This window comes from Carcharhinus amblyrhynchos, chromosome 2, assembly GCF_965287045.1.
Source record: "Carcharhinus amblyrhynchos chromosome 2, sCarAmb.v2.hapA, whole genome shotgun sequence".
In the NCBI taxonomy this organism is placed as follows: domain Eukaryota; kingdom Metazoa; phylum Chordata; class Chondrichthyes; order Carcharhiniformes; family Carcharhinidae; genus Carcharhinus; species Carcharhinus amblyrhynchos.
Window position 1 is genome coordinate 112,550,204 of NC_137325.1, and position 22,622 is coordinate 112,572,825.

Sequence of the window (22,622 nt, forward strand, 5' to 3'; positions counted from 1 at the left end):
TCCCTCACTTTAGCATTACCAGGGATCAACCCTCGTTCAACGTAGAGTGCAGGAGAGCATGTGAGGAGCAATGCCAGGCATACTTAAAAGTGTGGTGTCAATCTGGTGAAGCTAAAACACATGACTACTTGTGTCCCAAACAAAATATGCAGCAAGTAATAAACAGAGCTAAACGATTCCAAAACCAATAGATAAATCTGAGCTCTGCAGCCCTGTCTCATCGAACCGGGAATGGTGGAGGATAATTAAACAACTCACTGGAACAGGAAGCTTCACAAATATCCCCATCTTAATGATGGAGGAGCCCAGCACATCGATACAAAAGATAGGGCTGGAGCATTCACAACAATCTTCAACTAGAAGTGCAGAGTGGATGATCCACCTCAGCCTCCTCCAGAGTTCTTCAGCCAATCTGATTCACTCCACATAATATCAAGAAATGGAGTGGATACTGCAAAGGCTGTATGGGTCCTGCCAATGTCCCAACAATAGTACTGAAGACTTGTGCTTCAGAACTTGCTCTGTTCCTAGTCAAACTGTTCCAGTGCAGCTACAACACTGGCATCTACCTGGCAATGTAGAAAATTGCCCAGGTATATCCCAGAAACAAGAAACAGGATAAATTCACTCCGACCAATTACCTCCTCATCAGGCTAGTCGGTAAAGTTATGTAAGGGATCACCAGCAGTGCTAGCAAGTGGCACTTACTCAGCAATAACCAGCTCACAGATGCTCCACCAGGGCCAATCAGCTCCAGACCTCATCACAGCCATGGTTCAAGCATGGACGAAAGAACTGAATGCCAGAGGTGAGGTGAGAGGACAATAAAGAAAGTTATCTCCAATTGCAACAGGATCTTGATCAATTGGCCCAGTGGGCTGACGAATGGTAGACAAAGTTTAATTTAGATACATGCAAGGTGATGCATTTTGGTATTCTGAACAAGAGCAGGACTTACTCAGTTAATGGTACAACGTTGGGGAGAGTTAAAGAGCAAAGAGATCTAGGGGTACATGTTCATAGCTCCTTGAAAGTGGAGTCACAGATGGACAGAGTGGTGAAGAAGGCATTCAGTATGCTTGGTTTCATTGGTCAGACCATTGAATACAGGAGTTGGGATGTCTTGTTGAACTTGTACAAGACATTGGTAAAGCCACACTTGGAATACTGCGTACAATTCTGGTCACCAATTACAGAAAGGATATTATTAAACTAGAAAGGGTGCAAAAAAGATCTAATAGGTTGCTACCGGGACTTGATTGTTTGAGTTATGAGAGGCTGGATAGACTGGGACCTTTCTCTCTGGAGCGTAGAAGGCTGAGGGGTGATCTCTTGGAGGTCTATAAAATAATGAGGGGCACAGATCAGCTAGATAGTCAATACCTTTTCCCAAAGGTAGGGGAGTCTAAAACTAGAGAGCATAGGTTTAACATGAGAGGGGAGAGATACAAAAATGTCCAGAGAGGCAATTCTTTCACACAGAAGGTGGTGAGTGTCTGGAAATAGCTGCCAGAGGTTGTATTAGAGGCGGGTACAATTTTGTCTTTTAAAAAGCATTTAGACACTTACATGGGTACGATGGGTATAGAGGAATATGGGCCAGATGTGGGCAATTGGGATTAGCTTAGGGGTTTAAAAAAAAAGGGTGGCATAGACAAGTTGGGCCAAAGGACCTCTATGACTCTGTGACTCTATGAGCGTGGCTGCCTTTGACATCAAGGGAGCTTTGAGTATGACATCAAGGAGCTCTAGCAAAACTGGATTCAGTGAGAACCCTCTGCTGCTTGCCGTCATAACTTGCACAAAGGAAGATGGTTGTGGTTATAAGAGGTCCATTACTTCAGCTCCAGGACATCACAGAGTAGTGTTTAAGCCCGTCATCTTCATCTGCTCCAACAATATTGAAGAAACTTGACACTATTTAGGACAAAGCAGCCCACTTGATTGTTTCCCCTTTCACAAATATTCAATCCCCCCACCACCACTGACAAACATGGTGACTGGGTTGGGAAGCAGGCTCTTGATCTAGCACTCTTGAACGCATTGCAGATGATGACAATATTATTAAAGTCAAAGACATCAGGCTGGTTGTTTTGACACAGAATATCAGTGCTCACACAGATGAACTGCAGAATACCAGTAAGAGGCTTGATGAAGGAAAAAATCCTTACTGTTGAGAATATAGCTTCCTCTTTTGAGGCCCACTTGCAATCCTTAGAAAATCAGCTGCATGGTATGTCAGATATTCTGATAAATCTGGAGAACCGGATATTCACAGGAAGAATATCCATGTGATCTGAAATCCAGAAGGAGCTGTGGGTAAGCTCTCTGTTCATTTTTTTGACAGCTGGCTATCAAGTTTTCTCAATCTCAGTGCAAAATCTGGGCGTATTAAGTTTGAAGGGGCACATAGTGTCCTGTCTTTAAGACCTAGAGGCAACCAACAATCTTGGCCTATTATTGTGCATTTTTGTAACTTCAGAGGTAGCCAAGGCGTTGTGGAAGTGGCCAAACATGGTGGGGCCTTGCTCCATGAGGAAGAAAAGGTCTCTTTCTTCCAAGACTTCTTGGTGATACAACAAAGATGCAGAAGTTTTGATGAGGTTAGAAAATATCTGAAAGCTACTGAAATGCAGTAAGCCTCCTATATCCTGCTATCAGGAGGGTTACTTTTGATGGAACCTTTAGGATGTTCAACAAGCCTGCTAAGACTTTGGCCTTTCTGAACTCCGTGGAAGGCTATTGTAAGAGTGTGGTGCCTTTAACGGGGCATTCCTTGAGGGCCACATGGTCAAGCCAGACCCTATGGAATGTCGAGGTGAGAAACTGAGCACATTGAGTGCAAGAGTGCTTATCTAAGGTCAGGAACAAGTGGCAATTGGAGCCAGGGAGAGTATTGTACAGTCACATAGTTATTCTGTTGAACCTTATTTATATGTATAACAAATCATTGTGTTGGCTATAAAGCCTTTTTGCTCTGAAGCTTTGAGTTGCCCTCAATTCATTATACTGGCGATGAGTAAAAACTTCCCAGCAACTTGGGGATCGCAGTGCACAGCTAGAGGGAAGAGAAATTGGCGTGTCAAAGATAAGATATAGGCACATGTTAAAATGCCTTTAATCGGGAAATTATAACATTTCAACCCTTAGGTAGAAAATTGGGGCCAGTTATTGAAAGGCTACATTACTTCTTTGTAGTGAATGAGATAACTGAAGAAAAGCAGAACGTTATTCTGCTTACAGTTTGTGACCCATAGACTTATAATTTAATCAGAAGTTCTACATCGCCTGATGCTCCAGACACACAAACTTTTGACCTGGTGATTCAGCTGGTTAAGAATCATTTTAACCTTAGACCCTCAATTATTATGTTGAGGTATGAATTTCACCCAGCAGTCTGAGAGCCAGGGTAGATAGTCACAGGCTTCATGGCCAGATTGAGAGCATTAACAGAGCATTGCAGAATTTGACCCAGCTTTAGGGGAAATGTTGAGGGACTGTTTTTCCTATGGTATGAACAGCCTGATTTTACAATTGGCTGAGACCAGAATTTCACTAGAAAAGGTTGTGAAGCTGGCTCAGGTGACTGAAAATGCAGAACAGGGTGTCAGTGAATTGCAATGCATGCTAAATGAAATAAACTGCTTGTGGCAGGAAACGGCTGTTGTGAAGGCCAACCCAAATGCAGGTACTGAAGAGTCCAATAAAAGAGATACAACATCGAGGGCAAAAGCCTCTATTCATTGTGGGGGAGAGCACAACCAAGAAGCCTGCCAATTTAGAAATTATGTACCATTCACAAGTATGGTGCCGAGTAAACCTGTTAGGACAGAATGTGCAAATAAAAACCACGATTCATTTAACTCCTGTGAAGAAACTGGCTAAGGAGCTCGATAAGGGATCTAAATCATCTAAAGATAAAGTAAAAGCCATAAAAGGTTCCACATCCCACAAATATCTTTGAATTAAAGTAATTTCTCAGAATAGTGAGCTATTACAGTAGGTTTCTACCAAATGTAACTACCATTTTAGCTCCAATCTACAACTGTTAAAGAAACATCACGGTGATGGGGAGAAGACCTGAATGTGGCATCTGCAAAAATCAAACAGGCTCGAGAGTCATTGACATTATTGGTGCATCACAATCGAACCAAGCCTTTGTTGGTGATTTCTGAAGCATTCTGTGGGAGCAGAATGCCTAATGCAGCAAATGGCAATTACCTTTGCCTCAAGGACGTTTCCTGATGTGGAACAAAATGTTCCCAAATCAATAAGGAAAGCTTGGTGGTCATATATACAATCAAAAATTTCATCAGTGCTGCCAATATCTTCAGCAAGAGTCCAGATGTGGGCTCTCTTATTGGCCGTATACAATTATATATTTCAGCATTCTCAGGGATACAGATTTTATATGCGGATGCGCTTAGCAGGTTGGCACCACTAGTTCCACAACAGGTAGTGCTGCCACTGCATATGATACAGTCCTTGCTGGTCTCAGCGAAGCATGTAAGGATTGGACAGATAGAGACCCAATATTATCAAAGGTTAAAAAAGATGGTAATGTAAAGGTGGCTATGTGAGAAGTCAGAGCTGTTAAAGCCCTATCAGCAAAAGAGGAAGGAGATAACTTGTGAATACGGGATATGGAAAGAAGATGGCTATTGTTGCAAGACCTACGTGACTCAAATCCAGCTCAAAGCAGAATGAAATTACTAGCCAAAAGTTATATGTGGTGGCTGGGCCTTGATACAGATATAGAGAGTATGGTTAGTCAATGTTTTAGTTGTCAAGCTAAACAGGCCACTGCAACTGTGGAAGTGGCCGGGGTGACCCTGGGCAAGAGTACATATTTTGCAAAACCCTTTATGGACCATAGGTTTCTGATTCTAGTAAATGCACATTGAAACACAGAAACCAGCCATTTGGCCTTTGAGCCTGCTCCACCATTCATTATGATCATGGCTGATCATCAAATTCAATATCCTGATCCTCCCTTTCCACCCATATCCCATAGAGCTATATCTAATTTCTTAGAACAAAGAACAGAGAACAAAGATCAAAAATCAGCCCGGGAAACAGGCCCTTCGGCCCAACGAGCCTGCGCCGCCATCTCAACAACACCAGTCCACCTCTCTACCCACAACCCCTATCTAATGTTTTATGGCCATCCAGATTGAGGGAAACTGATTTAGGGACAATTTATTCCTGCCAATCAGCCTAACAGCACATGTTTGGGGTGTGGGAGGAAACCGGAGCACCCGGAGAAAACCCACGCGAGCACGGGGAGAATGCGCAAACTCCCACAGACACCGGCCCAAATCCATGTGTCTGCACAGCAATCAGCGATAGTCACTGAGCTGTCATCTTGCCCCGTATCTTGTCCAGTTTAGGCACACACTAACGACATGAAGCACTAGGCCAATCTCAAACAACCAAGAGCAGCCCCAGTACGACCCATCGTGTATATGCCCCTCATTGGACACGAGGTGGACCGACTTAAAACCTGTGAATGAAAAGAGAAAAAACATTATTATCATACTATACCCATTTACATTACCAGGGACGCCCCAATGCTAATGACCCTTATTTAAAAGGATCTCCTATATCCACCCATCTCCAACTCAGTCATGTGCCTGTCTAAGTTACTCCTAAAGGACTCTAGCGAGTTTGCCTCCACCACCTTACTTGGCAGAGCATTCCATACCCCCACTACCCTCTGTGTGAAAAACCTCCCTCTAATATCTGTGTTGTACCTCTCCCCCCTCACCTTAAGTCCATGGCCCCTTGTCCTATGTGTCTCTATTATAGGAAATAGCTTACCTCTGTTTACTCTATCTATACCCTTCATAATCTTATATACCTCTATTAGATCCCCCCTCAGTCAGCGTCTTTCAAGAGAAAAGAGCCCCAATTTCTTCAATCTTTCCTCATACCCCAGTCCTTCCATACCAGGCAACATCCTGGTAAACCTCCTCTGCACTCTCTCCAGAGTCTCCATGTCCTTCCGGTAGTAAGGCGGCCAGAACTGGACACAGTACTCCAAATGCGGCCTAACCAACGTTCTGTACAACTACAACATTAGACTCCAGCTCTTACATTCTATACCCCTTCCTATAAAGGCTAACATACCGTAGGCTTTCTTCACCACACTCTCCACTTGCACTGCCACCTTCAAAGACTTGTGCACTTGCACCCCCAGGTCTCGCTGCGATTCTATACTCCTTACGGGCTTACCCTTTATCTTATAACTTCCCCCTACATTATTCCGGCCAAAATGCATCATCTCACATTTATCCGGATTAAACTCCATTTGAAACTCTTCTTGAAATCAGACAACATTTTGGTCTCACTACTTTCTGTGGAAGTGAATTCCACATATTCATCACTCACTGGGTGAAGAAATTTCTCCTCAACTTAGTTCTAAAAGATTTACCTCTTATCCTCAAACTATGATCCCTAGTTCTGGAATCACCACCATGAGGAAGATCCTTTCTGAATCTACCCTGTCTAACACTGTTAGAATTTTATAAGTTTCTATGAGACTCCATTTCACTTTTCTAAACTCCAGTGAATATAATCCCAACCAATTTAGTCTGTTCTCATATGACAGACCTGCCATCCCAGGAATCAGTCTAGTAAACCTTCGCTGTGCTTCCTCTATAGTAATCCTTGTTAGGTTTTCTCAGATAAGGAAACCAAAATTGCACACAGTACTCTAGAAGTGGCCTCACCACCGCTCTATACAATTGCAGTAAAACATCTCTCTCCCTATCCTCAAATCCTCTCGCTATGAAGGCCTTCTTTACTGCCTGCTGTACCTGCATACTTACTTTTAGTAACTGATGCACAAGGACACCAAAGTCTCGCTGAGTATCCACCTCTCTCAATTTACACCCATCAAGTAATAATCTGTCTTCCTATTATTGTTACCAAAGTGGATAATCTCACATTTATCCACATTATACTGCATCTGCCATGCAGATACCCATACATTCAGCCTATCCAAATCACACTGAAGCATCTTTGCATCCTCCTCACAGCTCACCCTCAAAACCAACTTTGTATTATCTGCAAATCATCTGCACATCATCTGTGGTCAGCACGGTGGCACAGTGGTTAGCATTGTTGCCTCAGGGCGTCAGGGATCCAAGTTCAATTTCCAGCTTGGGTCATTGTCTGTGCAGAGTCTGCAACTTCTCCCTGTGTCTGCGTAGGTTTCTTCTGGATGCTCCGGTTTCCTCCCACAATCTGATGGATGTGCATTGACCTGAACAGGCACTGGAGTGTGGTTACTAGGGAAATTTCACAATAACTTCATTGTGGTGTTAATGTAAGCCTTACTTGTGATTATAAGTAAATTTTAAATTTTGAGATAACACATTTCGTTCCTTCTTCCAAATCATTAATAAATGTATTATCTCCAAATATGCTCAGTTGCAATGGCTGGATGTCCAGTTGATGAAGTCTACAATAGCCACTGTTACCATTGATAAATTGAGAAAAATCTTTGCCATTCATGGGACCCTGGAGGTCTTAGCATTTGACAATGGTACATCCTTCACAGTGGAGTAATTTCAGCAATTTGTAAAATCAAATGGCATTCTCCATGTTAGGTCAGCACCTTAGCACCTACAATCAAATTGGTTCATGCAACGTTCCGTGCAAGCCTTCAAGGCCTCAATGATGAAACAAGTTAATAGATCTCTACCTTTATGGGTCACCAGCTTTTTGTTATCTGATAACACTAGGCAAAATGTGACCATGGGGGTCATGCCAGCCAAATTGCTTTTGGTTCATCATTTAAAGACATTGTTCAATGTGATAGTTCCAAATTTGATGGGGACCATGGATGCTAAATAAGCCTCTGAGAAAGAAAATCACGATCAAGGAAGAACGACAGAGTCTTCCAAGATGAAGATTTAGTCATGTTAAGAAATTTTGCAGCAGGATCGGCATGGGTAACTACTAAAAGATAAAGTCACCATAGTCCCAGATGACCATAGGCAGTGACTATTGGTGATTTAACCTGAGGATTATTACACCTCAGGCGAGGCAAGGTTGAAAAGGAGGGCCTTCATGAATAACCTTAGCCAGTACAGGAATTGAACTCATGCTGTTGATATCTCTCTGCATTGTTCCAGCCAGCTGAGCCACACTGACACCCCATGGTGGCTGGAAAGAGCATAGAAATGACAGGGCTGGTCTCTTATATTGTAGAGATGCAAAGATCGCACATCAAGAAACATGTAGATCACCTGAGGAGAGCAGTGTCTGATACAAGGGATCAAAAGGTGATTCCAGCAGTACATGTAGATCCGCCTGGATTGGGAATGGGTATCCCGATCGTAAATGTGGAACACGAGCACCTAGTTGTTTCAGTAATGGAGAATATGGTAGCTACCGAGGATGATTTAGACCCTGGATTGATGAGTTTGCCATTTGCCTTGACCTGACCTGATTTTTCATATCCAGACAAACCTAGCTCAGAGTTGAGATATTCTGCAAGAGTTTGGAAGTTGTCAGGCTGACAAAACATATGCCAAGTTTTCATGGGGATTTCCCCTGATGTTTTTCTGTGAATTGTTGCTTATGTTAATGATGTGTTTTTTTTTGTTTTCCTCTTAGGTGATTGCAGGAGATGGGGGGAAGGAGTGTGGTGGTGTAACCCCTTTAAGCTGGCATTCTTTGGAGGGCCTTGTGGTTGGGCTGGACACTATGGAGTGTCGAGGCGGGAAGCTGAGCCAAGCTTGATCCAACTATATTCTCGTGCCAAAAATACAAGGTGGGTATGGGGGGAACTATCTGTATTGCTTCTGATTCTGTGTCAAAATTAAAACCTACTGGTTTATTGTCAAAGAACAAAGAACAAAGAAAATTACAGCACAGGAACAGGCCCTTCAGCCCTCCAAGCCTGCACCGATCATGCTGTCTGACTGAACTAAAACCCCTTACCCTTCCAGGGACCATATCCCCCTATTCCCATCCTATTCATGTATGTCAAGATGCCCCTTAAAAGTCACTATCATATCTGCTTCCACTACCTTCCCTGCTGCAGGTTTCAGGCACCCACTACCCTCTGTGTAAAAATCTTGCCCTGTGCATCTCCTTTAAACCTTGCCCCTCGCACCCCTTACTTTTCACCCTTGAAAAGTCAAAGTAATTGACTTTTCCACTCTGGGAAGAAGCTTCTGACTATCCACTTTGTCCATGCCCCTCATAATCTTGTAGACTTCTGTCAGGTCGCCTCTCAATCTTCATCGTTCCAGTGAGGACAAACCAAGTTTCTCCAATCTCTCCTCATAGCTAATGCCCTCCATACCAGGCAACATCCTGGTAAATTTTTTCTGTTACTCTCTCCAAAACCTCCACATCCTTCTAGTAATATGGTGACCAGAATTGAATATCATATTCCAAGTGCAGCCGAACTAAGATTCTATAAAGCTGCAACATGACTTGCCAATTTTTAAACTCAGTGCTCGGCTGATGAAGGCAAGCATGCTGTATGCCTTCTTGACTACCTTCTCTGCCTGCGTTGCCGCTTTCAGTGACCTGTGTACCTGTACACCCAGATCCCTCTGCCTATCAATACTCTTAAGGGCTCTGCCATTTCCCATCTGTATTTGATCTTCCAAAATACATTACCTCATATTTGTCCTTAAAGGGCTTGAGAAGATTTTCAATATGGCCTCAGAGTTTAATCCTTTGCATTTATTTCTGGGTCTCCCAGATATAAAAATAATTGATAATAATGGGAAAAGGCTGTTTACTATCCTAACATCTGCAGCACGAGAAAATAGCTTTTCCTCATGGATTAGTGCAAAATCTCCTTCAATTCAAAATTATGGAATGTATCCCAATGGAACTCCTGACTTGTATACCCTGAGCTCAATCAGATGGATGCTGGAAGGAACAGGGCACCTAATTCAAATTTTTAGGATTTACATTGTCTGACATACTCCTACAAGGTTTTCCATAAGGCATGTAGCTCCGTCGCCATTATCCTCAAAGTGAGGGTGAGCACCACCGTGCCTTTTTATGACTTTATTCTGCTATCCCTATTCTCTGAAATATCCTTTCATTCTGATGGAAGGTGCTGGCTGCATTCTATTACCCAAACCAACTGTGATGGGTTTTTTTTTCTGTCTTTTTCTGTATGTATTTGTGGGAAAATGATCATGCTGTACTGTATCACTTTTTGAGGGTTTCATAGAATCATAGAATCCAGTGTAAAAGGAGGCCATTTAGTCCATCGAGTTTGCATAATCCCACCCACATCTTGTTCCTGCAACTCCACCCATTTACTCTACTAATCCCCTGACACTAAGGGGCAATTTAGCATGGCCAATCAACCTAACCCACACATCTTTGGACTTTGGCAAGAAACCTGGAGGAAACCCACACAGACACGGGGAGAATGTGCAACTCCACACAGACACTGACCCAAGCAGGAGTCAAATCTGAGTCCCTGGTGCTGTGAGGCAGCAGTGCTAACCACTGTGCCACGAGCCACCCAGTTTGTTGCGCTATTTGTAAAAAAGGGAAAAATCTTCAAAAGATTTTTAAGAAACTACTTCAAAATGAGAGTCATAGAGGTTTACAGCATGGAAAACAGGCCCTTCAGCCCAACTTGTCTATGCTGCCCTTTTTTTTTTAAATCCCTAAGCTAATCTCAATTGCCCGCATTTGGCCCATATCCCTTGATACCCATTGTACCCATGAACTATCTAAATGCTTTTTAAAAGATAAAATTGTGCCTGCCTCTACTACTACCTCTGGCAGCTTGTTCCAGATACTCACTACCCTCTGTATGAAAAAATTGCCGTTCTGGACACTTTTGTATCTCTCCCCTCTTACCTTAAACCTATGTCCTCTAGTTTTAGACTCCCCTACCTTTGGGAAAAGATACTGACTATCTACCTTGTTTATGCCCCTCATTATTTTATAGACCTCTACAAGGTCACCCTTCAGCCTCCTATGCTCCAGAGAAAAAAGTCCCAGTCTATTCAACCTCTCCTTATAATCCATCAAGTCCCAGTAGCATCCTCATAAATCTTTTCTGTACTCTTTCTAGTTTAAAAATATCCTTTCTATAACAGAGTGACCCAGAATTGCACACAAAATTCCAAGTGTGGCCTTACCAATGTCTTGTAAAACTTCAACAGGATGTCCCAACTCTGTATTCAATGTTCTGACCAATGAAACCAAGCGTGCTGGATGCCTTCTTCACCACTCTGTCCACCTGTGATTTCACTTTCAAGGAGTTATGAACATATACTCCTAGATCTCTTTGTTCTGTAACTCCCTTCAACGCCCTACCATTAACTGAGTAAGTCCTGCCGTGGTTCAATCTACCAAAATGCGTTATCTTGCATTTGTCTCAATTAAACTCCATCTGTCATTTGATAGCCCACTGGCCCAACTGATTAAGATCCTGCTGCAACTGGAGATAACCTTCCTTGCTGTCCACCATGCCACCAATCTTGGTCTCATCTGCAAACTTACTAACCATGTCCCCTATATTCTCATCCAAATCATTAATATAAATGACAAATAACAGTGGGCCCAGCACTGATCCCTGAGGCACACTGCTGGTCACAGGTCTCCAGTTTGAAAAACAACTCTCTACAACCATCCTCTGGCTTCTGTTAAGAAGCCAATTTTGTATCCATTTAGATTCCTCACCCTGGATCCTGTGAGATTTAACTTTATGCAACAACCTACTACGCTGTACCTTGTGAAAGGCCTTGCTAAAGTCCACGTAGACAACATCAACTGCACTGGCCTCATCTACCTTCTTGTTACTCCTTCAATTAAATTTGTGAGACATGATTTTCCACAAAGCCATGCTGACTGTCCCTAATTGGTTCTTGCATCTCTAAATGCCTGTAGATCCTGTCTCTCAAAATACCTTCCAACAATTCATCCACCACAGATGTGAGGCTCACTGGCCTGTAGTTCCCAGGCTTTTCCCTGCAGCCCTTTTTAAACAAAGGCACAACATTTGCCACCCTCCAATCTTCAGGCACCTCACCCGTGACTATCAATGATTCAAATATCTTAGTAGGACACCCACAATTTCCTCCCACAATGTCCTGTGATACACTCCATCAGGTCCTGCAGATTTATCTACCTTGATGCACTTTAAGACTTCCAGCACCTCCTTCTTTGTATTATGTACACTCCTTAAGACATCAATATTTAATTCCCCAAGTTCCCTAACATCCATGCTTTTTTCAACAGTAAATACTTATGAGAAATATTCATTTAGGATCTCACCCATCTCTTGTGGATTTGCACATAGATCACCTTGTTCACCCTTAACTGGCCTCACTCTCTCCCTTGTTACTCTTTTGCCTTTTATGTATTTGTAGAAGCTCTTTGGATTCTGCTTTGCCTTATCTGCCAAAGCAATATTACGTTCCCTTTTTGCCCTCCTGCTTTCTCTCTTAACTCTATTCCTACACCCACTATGCTCTACAAGAGATCCTCTTGATCCCAGCTGCCTATGCATGTCATGTGCCTCTTTCTTCTTCTTGACCAGGGCCTCAAGTCATCCAAGGTTCCCAACTTCTGCCAGCCTTGCCCTTCACTCTAAGAGGAGTGTGTTTACTCTGAACCCTGGTTAACACACTTTTGAAAGTGGCAATAAATCTGGGAAAAGCAGTAGCCAGCACCACTTCACCCTCCTCCCTTGATGTGGCAGATGCTTGAGAAGTACCAACATTTGTGTGCTATGCTTGCCAGGACCATATGAACAATAAGCAAGAGTAGACCATTCAGCATCTCAAGCCTCCTCTGCTATTTAATAAAACCATGGCTGATCTGAAAGTACCTTCAAATCTGTATCCATCCATAAGACCATAAGACATTGGAGCAGAATTAGGCCACGCGGCCCAATGAGTCTGCTCCGCCATTCAATCATGGCTGGTTGTTTTCTCATCCTCATAACCCCTAATCCTCTTATTAATCAAGAGCCTATCTATCTCTGTCGTAGAGATACTCAACAACCTGGCCTCCACAGCCTTCTGCAGCAAAGAGTTCCGCAGATTCATCACTCTCTGGCTGAAGAAATTCCTCTGTTCTAAAGGATTGTCCCTTTAGCCTGAGGTTGTGTCCTCCGGTTCTAGTTTTTCCTACTAGTGGGAACATTCTCTCCACATCCACTCTATCCAGGCCTCGGAGTATCCTATATGTTTCAATAAGATCTCCCCTCATTCTTCTAAACTCCAACGAGTACTGACCCAGAGTCGTCATCCTACCCTCTATATCCTATCATTCCTGCCCCCCCCCCCCACCCCCCCATTGCCCCCAGCTTACTCAGAATCTATCCATTTCTGCCTTAAAAAGCAAAATATTTGTTCAGAATTTGGAAGGTACTGAGGTGAACAGTGAATTTGAGATGGAAGCAAAATAACAAATGAAACAGGATCAGCAGACATCCACAGAATTAACTGCGATGTGATCTGCCCAGTAATAAGATTAGAAAGTGTGAGGTCAGTGTGGCTATACAAGCTGATAACTTCTGAAGGCAAGGAATTCGAGAGATAGACAACCAAATCCACTGGGCAGCATATTAAAGTGGTTGAACAGTAACACTGTTAGCACCCTCAGTGGGGAAGAAAGCTAGTTTCTATCCAACAGCCAGGCACCCCAAAATTTGCAGAGAAGCCAGTTCCGTCTAGGAAAAACCTATTCCATCTAATGTTTAGAGCCATGGCAGATATTCTTCTCTAAGAGATGCAGTTTTGTACTTTCACTGAACCAGTAAAAGACATTTTCCCACACTTGGTTATCTGGGTTGTACTGTATGGTAACTATGAGTTGGATTTGACTTATAGAGTTATTGAAGTGTATATTGTTTGGGAAAATGAGTATCGTGGTGAGCTCAGGGAATGTGGCTAGTGTAGTGTATATTAGTCTTTCTTAGAACATCGAACAGAGAACACCACAGCACAAGCAGGCCCTTCGGCCCACAAGTTGCACCGATCATATCCATACCTACCAGGCCTATCTATAACTCTCAATCCCATTAAATCCCTTGTACAACTCTTAATCCCATTAAATCCCATGTACCATTCCCATTCTTGTCGGGTATTTTTCTTTTACTTTAATAAATACTCTTTATTAAGGACTGGTTCCTCACTGGGTTGTACATATTCTTCACATTATTCCAAAGAAACATATGTCACTGAGAATCAGTGATTCAAGCTATCTTTCGGAGTTTTGAGACGCTCTTACAGATGATGTTGGCAGTGTTTTTTTACCATATTCAAATTCTCTGCTTCCATCACATTTCAAGGAGAGAGTTCCAAAGACTCACAACGCACAGAGAAAAAAAAAGTCTCATCTCCAATTTTTAAACTGTGACCTCTAGTTCCAGATTCTCCCACAAGAGAAAACATCTGTTTCACATCCACCCTGTCAAGACCCCTCAGGATCTTACATGTTTCAATCAAGTTGCCTCTGACTCTTCTACATTCCAGCAGAAACAAGCCTAGCCTGGCCAGCTTTCCTCATACAACAACCCACCTAGTCCAGGTATTAGTCTGGTAAACCTTCTCAGAACTGCTCCTAACCCATTTACATATTTCCTTAAATAAGATGATGAGTACTGCATACAGTATTCCAAGTGTAGCCTCACCAGTGTCCTGTACAACTGAATAACCTCCCTATTTTTGTGGTCCCCATCAGAATTTAAAGTAGTATTACTGCATGATTCAAAAATATGAGGTATGTATGACATAGGACATATTGCCAAACAGGTACAAAAGTAAATGCACCACAACTGATGGGTGTGACATTAGATTCACTCATATATGAGGTAGATCATGAGTGAATCCTGGGATATATAACATTTTGGCAGATAATATTTGATAGCTTTGCTATCTTTTGGCATTGAAACTTAAAATGGTAATAAAATGGTAATAAAATCTAATGAAAACACAGCTACCAAATGGTATCTTACTGAATTCTGATTGAAGGATAAAGAAATCTACACCTATCTATGGTGAAACTTATATTGAAGGTAGAATAAAGAACTGGTATGTTCTTACTTTAGGCAGATAAGGCATGCCATAAATACTTCAGTCCTTATTTATCATTGGTTAATAAAAGCAGTTCAAATAAATCATTTGAACTATCTCAATAAGCTTCTGGAAAAAAACAGCAGTAATTATTTTTGAAATTGATGTATATAGATTCACCAAGACTTGGCACAATCTACTGCAAATAAGAAGTATGTAAACATAGTAGCAAGTGCTGAATTCTCATAACAGTCTGTTATTTATTAAAGCTCCATTTCATGTGAAGGCAGATTTTATTTTCAACTGGATAATAAGCAGCAGATTAGGCTCAGTCCTGGAGTAACACTGGATCAGAGAACATTCAGGATACGGTCTGTGATTCAGGTCTTGGCCACAGATTGGTGTGACATTGCCATGACGATCAGACAATATGGCGTGTCACCCTGTATTGGAAAATACTGAACATCTTTAAAAATAAACATAATACATTGTATTTGACCTGTGTAGGGTGGCTGGGGAACTGCTCCAACCTGTCACAATCAGTATGTGCGTAAGGGCCCTGAAAACAGCCCTGTGTGGACATTGCTGTCAAAGAGCTGCATTCTGATTGGCACAGAGAGAGAATCCCATAAGAGTGTCTCCTTTTGGATGGCACAGGTGGATCCAAGATGGAGCCTGTGGTGGCTCACAGACAGCTGTCCTATCCCTCTGTTGATGGGTCATTTGGAGGCCTTGCTCTTGGACTTGCTGGCACTGATGTCAGCTTTGGTCTTCTGAATGCGGGAGAAGATTCCTGGACATTCAATCTCCAGCAACTATAGCATTTAACCAGAATGTGGTTGGGGCAGTGGCAAATACTAAATGTTCTACCATACAGTTCAGTATTGAAACAATTCTAATTTGTTATTTTAAATAAAAACCTGGATTTATAAACTCAATTAAATGTGGCCATATTGGTACAGGATACTGTCAGATGAATTTTAACATGAATACGTACAAAATGCTCACATATGAGGAGAAAAAAGGTGACAATCCATGAGTGGCATCAAAATAGTTATGGGTAAAGTTGAAGGATCCCTAGAAATCTTTGCTTGTAAAGCTAAACATCTCCAACAATGGAGAGAATAAATCAATTAAGCCAACTAGATGTTGAACTATCCAGCCAAAACAATAGAATACAGGCCGAGGAAGGTAGTGATCAAGTTCTCCAGCCCAATAACTAAATCACCCTCAATCCCATACTTCTGCAGAAAATGCAGATGTATGGGATTGAGGGTGATTTAGTTAATTGGATCAGGAATTGGTAAGCTGACAGGAGACAGAGGGTGGTGGTTGATAGTGAGTATTTGTCATGGAGTTCGGTTACAAGTGGTGTGCCTCAGGGATCTGTTTTGGGGCCACTGCTGTTTGTAATTTTTATAAATGATCTGGATGAGGGTATAGAAGGATGGATCAGTAAATTTGCTGATGATACCAAAGTCGGAGGAGTGGTAGATAGTGAAGAGGGGTATCATAGTTTACAGAGAGACTTGGACAAGCTGCAGAGCTGGGCCAAGAGGTGGCAGATGGAGTTTAATGCGGAAAAGTGTGAGGTAATTCACTTTGGCAGGAATAACAGATGTGTAGAGTATAGGGCTAACGGTAGGACTCTGAATAGTGTTGACAAACAGAGGGATCTAGGTGTATATGTGCATAGATCCCTGAAAGTTGGGAATCAAGTAGATAAGGTTGTTAGGAAGGCATACGTCTTGGCGTTTATTGGTAGGGGGATTGAATTTAGGAGCCGCAACGTCATGTTGCAACTGTACAAAACTCTGGTGCGGCCGCACTTGGAGTATTGTGTACACTTCTGGTCCCCACATTATAGGAAGGATGTGGAGGCATTGGAGAGGGTGCAGGGGAGGTTTACCAGGATGTTGCTTGGTATGGAGGGGAGGTCCTATGAGGAGAGACTGAGGGATTTGAGGTTGTTTTCGTTAGAAAGAAGGCGGCTAAGAGGGGACCTTATTGAAACATACAAGATGATTAGAGGTTTAGATAGGGTGGACAGTGATAGCCTTTTTCCTCGGATGGAGAAAGCTAGCACGAGGGGGCATAGCTTTAAATTAAGGGGTGGTAGTTATAGGACGGATGTCAGAGGTAGGTTCTTTACCCAGAGGGTGGTGAGGGATTGGAATGCCCTGCCTGCTGCAGTTGTAAATGCGCCTAGTTTGGGGGCGTTTAAGAGATCCGTGGATAGGTTTATGGATGGAAAGGGATTGGTTTAGGTTAAAGGGTCATTGTTTTTTTCTTAATTGGTCAGCGCAACATCGTGGGCCGAAGGGCCTGTTCTGCGCTGTAATGTTCTATGTTTCTATGTTTCAATCACATGTTGAATACTTCATCTAGCTCTGGCTGCCAAGAAGGAAGAAATGTATTCAAGCATTGGAGACTTTGTAGAGAATAGCCCTAAAGCTATTCCCAATGTTGTTATTTCAGGGATAAGAGTTATGAGAAAAGAGAAAAAGAACTTTGATTTTTAGCAAAGCAAGTTGGTACCTGGGAGATTAACATATTTTGTTTATTATTATGATAAATAGACTTACATTGACATTGCAATGAAGTTACTATGAAAATCCCCTAGTCACCAAATTCTGGCACCTGTTCGAGTACACTGAGGGAGAATTTAGCATGGCCAATGCACCTAACCAGCACATCTTTTGAACTGTGGGAGGAAACTGGAGCATAAGAACATAAGAACATCAGAAATAGGAGCAGGAGTAGGCCATCTAGCCCTTCGAGCCTGCCCCACCATTCAATAAGATCGTGGCTGATCTGAAGTGGATCAGTTCTACTTTCCCGCTCTCTCCCCATAACCCTTAATTCCCTTGTCTGTCAAAAACCTATCTACCCGTGACTTAAATATATTTAGCGAGGTAGCCTCTACCACTTCAACGGGCAGAGAATTCCAGAGATTCACCACCCTTTGAGTGAATAAGTTCCTCCTCAACTCCATTCTAAACTGCCCCCCACTTATCTTGAGGCTGTGCCCTCTAGTCCTGCTGTCCTTTCTGAGCAGGAAGAATCTCTCCACCTCTACCCTATCCATCCCTTTCATTATCTTATATGTCTCTATAAGATCCCCCCTCATCCTTCTAAACTCCAATGAGTACAGACCCAGTCTATTTAGTCTCTCTTCATAGTCCAACCCCCTCATCTCCGGTATCAGCCTAGTGAACCTCCTTTGCACTCCCTCCAAGGCCAAAATATCCTTGCGCAAGTGCAGCGACCAAAACTGCACACAGTATTCCAGCTGCGGCCTCACCAGAGCCCTGTACAGTTGCAGCAAGACCTCCCTGCTTTTATATTCTATCCCCGTCGCTATAAAGGCCAGCATTCCATTTGCCTTCTTGATCACCTGCTGCACCTGCAGACTGGGTTTTTGCGACTCATGCACAAGGACCCCAAGGTCCCTCTGCACCGTAGCACGCTGCAGCTTTTCACCCTTTAAATAGTAATCCCTCCTACTATTATTTCTGCCAAAGTGAATAACCTCACACTTGGTAACATTGTATTCCATCTGCCACTCATTCTCGCCCACTCATTCAGCCTATCCAGGTTCCTCTGCAGACTTTCCACACCCTCCGCGCAATTTGCTTTTTCACTCATCTTCGTGTCATCAGCAAATTTCGTCACCCTACACTCAGCCGCCTCCTCCAGATCATCTATATAAATGGTAAATAGCTGAGGCCCCAGCACCGATCCCTGCGGCACTCCACAAGTTACCAACCGCCAACCAGAATAGCCCCCATTGATACCAACTCTCTGCCTCCTATTAGACAACCATTCCTCTATCCATGCTAACACCTTACCCCCAACTCCATGCTTCCTAACCTTCTGAAGCAACCTTTTGTGAGGCATCTTATCAAACACCTTTTGAAAATCGAGAAACACCACATCCACCGGTTCCCCTCTGTCTACCGCACCAGGAGGAAACCCATGCAGACACAGGGAGAACGTGCAGACTCCATACAGACAGTGACCTAAGCCAGAAATTGAACCTCGGTTCCTGTTACTGGGAAGCAGTAGTGCCACCGCGCTGCCTGTATATGGAGTTATAAGAGATTGAAGTTAACCCACAAAATATTTTTAAATTGAACTGTGGGAATAGGTCTAGGGGATTTATAGGTTCAGACTGGAAAACACTAATGTTAGACCAGATGTTAAAAATTCTCACTCATGCACAGAACAATCAACATCTGGAATAAACTTCCACATAGAACTGTGGGGGAAAAAACATGGGAAGGACAAAAGAATGTTATAATTTGAGGGACAGGCAGAAGGGGTGGGAGGAGAGGGAGAGATACACAATAGGATTTATCTGGATGAATGAATCAAGCCTTCCTTATCCACAATTATTTTGTAATACCAACTGACATATTAATGTCAATTATGCTGGACGCAATGGGGCAAATTTCCCAATCCTGCCCACCACGGGAATCATTGTAGGTGAGACAGAAAATTGGGCAGGCCATTTAATGGTCCATTGACCTCAGGGCAGGAATTTTGGTCTCCCAGTGGTAGGGGGAAAGAGAATAAGAAGAAATAGTTTTGTTTTATGTTTTCATGACATCCTTTCTTCAGAAAATTCCATTTCATGCAAGAAACAGGGTTGTAGAAATAGTTTGCTTTTGAGTGTAGTTTATACTGGAATAATTCCAAAACCAACTTTTGCAATGTTAGCAGCATGACTATGAGTTGCATAGAACATAATATAGTCCATGTTGATCTTCCAGTTCAAAAGTTATTTTCCCATAATCTAAAAATCATGTCGATCAAATTATAGTGTCATGGGTATGTCACAAAAATATTCAGAGGACTTGACTAGACATTTAAAGCCTGGATAAACCTAAAATGATTTCAATTTATGTTTGCAAGTATTTTCAGATCACCTTCATACAGGAGCTTACATAAGACTTAATTTATAGCAGCAATCTTTCGGCATTTGAATTCAACATAATGTTTTCACTCACTTAAGATGCAAACATGTAGATATAAATGAAACCATAAGCATAAATATTGCAAATAATATAAAATTGACTGCAGTGCAGTAAACCATGTAGTCATTATTGCAATAATCAATGAAAATTATGTAGCTCAATAGTTTACTCACCATTCTTTCCCTTTTGGATTCCTCAGCTTGCAACTGTATTTTTAAATTCTCTTCAGATCTTAACAACTACAACCAGAGAACAAGGTAAGCAGTGATCACCAACTCACGGAAATTAAACACCTATTATTCTTCCTTACTCCTTACATATTGATTCAGCAGAACATTTATATTTTGTGGCATTGTACTAGTAAACATGGTTCATGTGTACACTCATTATGTATTTTAGCTTGAAAGATATTTAAATATAATTCCTTAAGGTGAATCAAAAAACACGTCATTTTATATTTGATAAAGGAAACAGTACCTTTCGTATTGTAGTCAAAGATTTTTCAGTTTTCTCTCTTAGCCCTGTAATCTCCTGCTCTAAAAAAAAGGAGAAAGGCAGACTGTGAAAATCAGATCTTCAGATGCTTGTGTCCCTTCTCAATGCTGAAGGTCAGACTCTAGAGCCTACTGGAATCCACGTTGGATGGAGCACCTAGCAGGATTCTAACCCTAAACACTATCCTTGACCTTCACTGCTTTGCCCCTGCTGTTTAGCCGGCTGGCCTAATGGATATTAGGTAGTAGTTCAAGGGCCAAGTGTGGCTGTGTGCCCAGCCCGTGAATGTCGTTCTCTGTTAGTCACAGCCAATACAAAGTGGTTTAGCAGGTGGTTCTTTATCTGCTCAAAGCAATTCTTATCAAAAGCAAGACACACCATTAAATTAGTTCACAAACAGCAATAAGTAATATGGTGTCTGTCAAACACAACTAATATTTTCTTGCACTGTATCTAATCAATTAAAGTGCAAATTGAATGGAGTGATGCACTATATTGACGAGTTTTGTTGAAAATAAATAGGAATACATATCACACCTATGCATTTGAAACAAAATACTCATGAAATGAGTTGTTCAAACTACCTGCTGCATGAATAAGAGTTTCATCAACCATCAAGTATTTGGGGTAACAGCTACCAGAAAGAAACTATATTGAATTTCCCATTGGTACCACCTTTAGATGGGGTCATGCCTGCTCATCCAATTCATTAAAAAGAATTGAGTTTTTTTGGGATAGTCTATAATTCTGCTCTATTAGGAACAAAAATAATAAACTAATAAGATGAAATGGAGAAGAGCATTTTTAAACAAGGAAAGAACACGTGCAAGAGTTTAAAATTCATGTAAACCATTATTATGTATTTTTCTTATTTACACAATCATAGTAGTACGACTCTTCATATTAGTTTTTGCATGGTGACCATGTTTCAACATTAGACAGAGAAAAACTGCAACCTAAGTTATGACAGCACATAGATAAAATACAACAGTTACTATGTGTAAACTCTAGCACCTGCATCATTGTGTGGCAAAAATAACACCTGTTGAATATTTACTTCCTCAAACACTCATAAAAAACACACCTTGCATTTATCTATATCCAGACTAAATAGTAGAGTCTTTCATTTTCCTGTGTGACAATTCATTGAAATTACACATCCTCCAAAAACTGAATTCATGAAAACCCTTTAAACAAATAATGTCTTTTTGCATTACAGTTTATTTTGAATTGTTTATAAATACCTAATTCATTTATTCGAACTTCGCCCGAATGAATGGCTTCCGACATCCTTTCAGCATTCTTCTTCAGAAACTTCATTTGTTCCTTCAGTTCTTCATTTTCTTCAGTAAGTTGTTCTATCTCAAAATTGTCCTGGAAGTCAAAATTGATCTGCAAAAATCACAGAATTCTTTTGTCAGAACAGAAAACAAAAAGCAGAAATGGCAAGCTGTGTAGCCAATATGAAAATTATTCCACAACAAAGCTGTCATCCAACTTTCTGGCTTTTATGAATCATTTGGAATATGAATAGGAAACAACACAAAAAAAGAGAAATGTGCAGAGGGAAAAAAAAGTAGACCCCTCCAAAACCGAATCTTGCTAAAAAGCCGGTAGTACATTACATACAAAGACAATAATTCATGGGGACATTTTATTGATGAGAATAATACATATCATACTGTTTGTGTGCCCTCATCATTCAGGTCCATGTATTGTGGAAGCTGTGTCCAGGCAGGCAGCTGTGGCCCATCCACCCACATCCCCCTGTGTGCTCGAGGACTGCTGTCCGTAACTAGGCAGGCAGGGGAGTGTGTAGCCGGACAACACCAGGGGTGGCAGAGCACAGAGCTAAGGAGGGGGCTTGTTGCCATTGTTGCCATTCCTCACTGACAGTACTGCCACAGTCATAAAGAGCACGTCACATGTCAAAGTAGTGAAGTTTTCAGGCTTGAAGCCGCATGGAGTCCATCAGGTCTGCTGATATATACACAGTTGGTTTTCTACTTTGTGATGGAGCCACCCGGAGATAATTCATATTCTGAACATTAACATGGCTTTGCATGCCTGTCACGCATAGGCTGTGCAGGCGGGTTGATGCTATTGAACACTTCTCTTCAATTTA

General features: G+C 42.0%; 1 protein-coding gene across 1 annotated transcript in view; it reads right to left on the reverse strand.

The window, feature by feature from the left end:
- The window catches only part of c2h10orf67 (chromosome 2 C10orf67 homolog), a 201,626-nt gene that overhangs the window by 64,227 nt on the left and 114,777 nt on the right, over window positions 1-22,622 (reverse strand). Inside the window, exons 6-8 of the mRNA XM_080214695.1 lie at window positions 21,742-21,889; window positions 20,480-20,538; window positions 20,176-20,241 (exon numbers count right to left, since the gene is read on the reverse strand). Coding sequence (XP_080070821.1) covers window positions 20,176-20,241; window positions 20,480-20,538; window positions 21,742-21,889 — 273 coding nt within the window. The remainder of the gene's footprint in view (window positions 1-20,175; window positions 20,242-20,479; window positions 20,539-21,741; window positions 21,890-22,622) is intronic.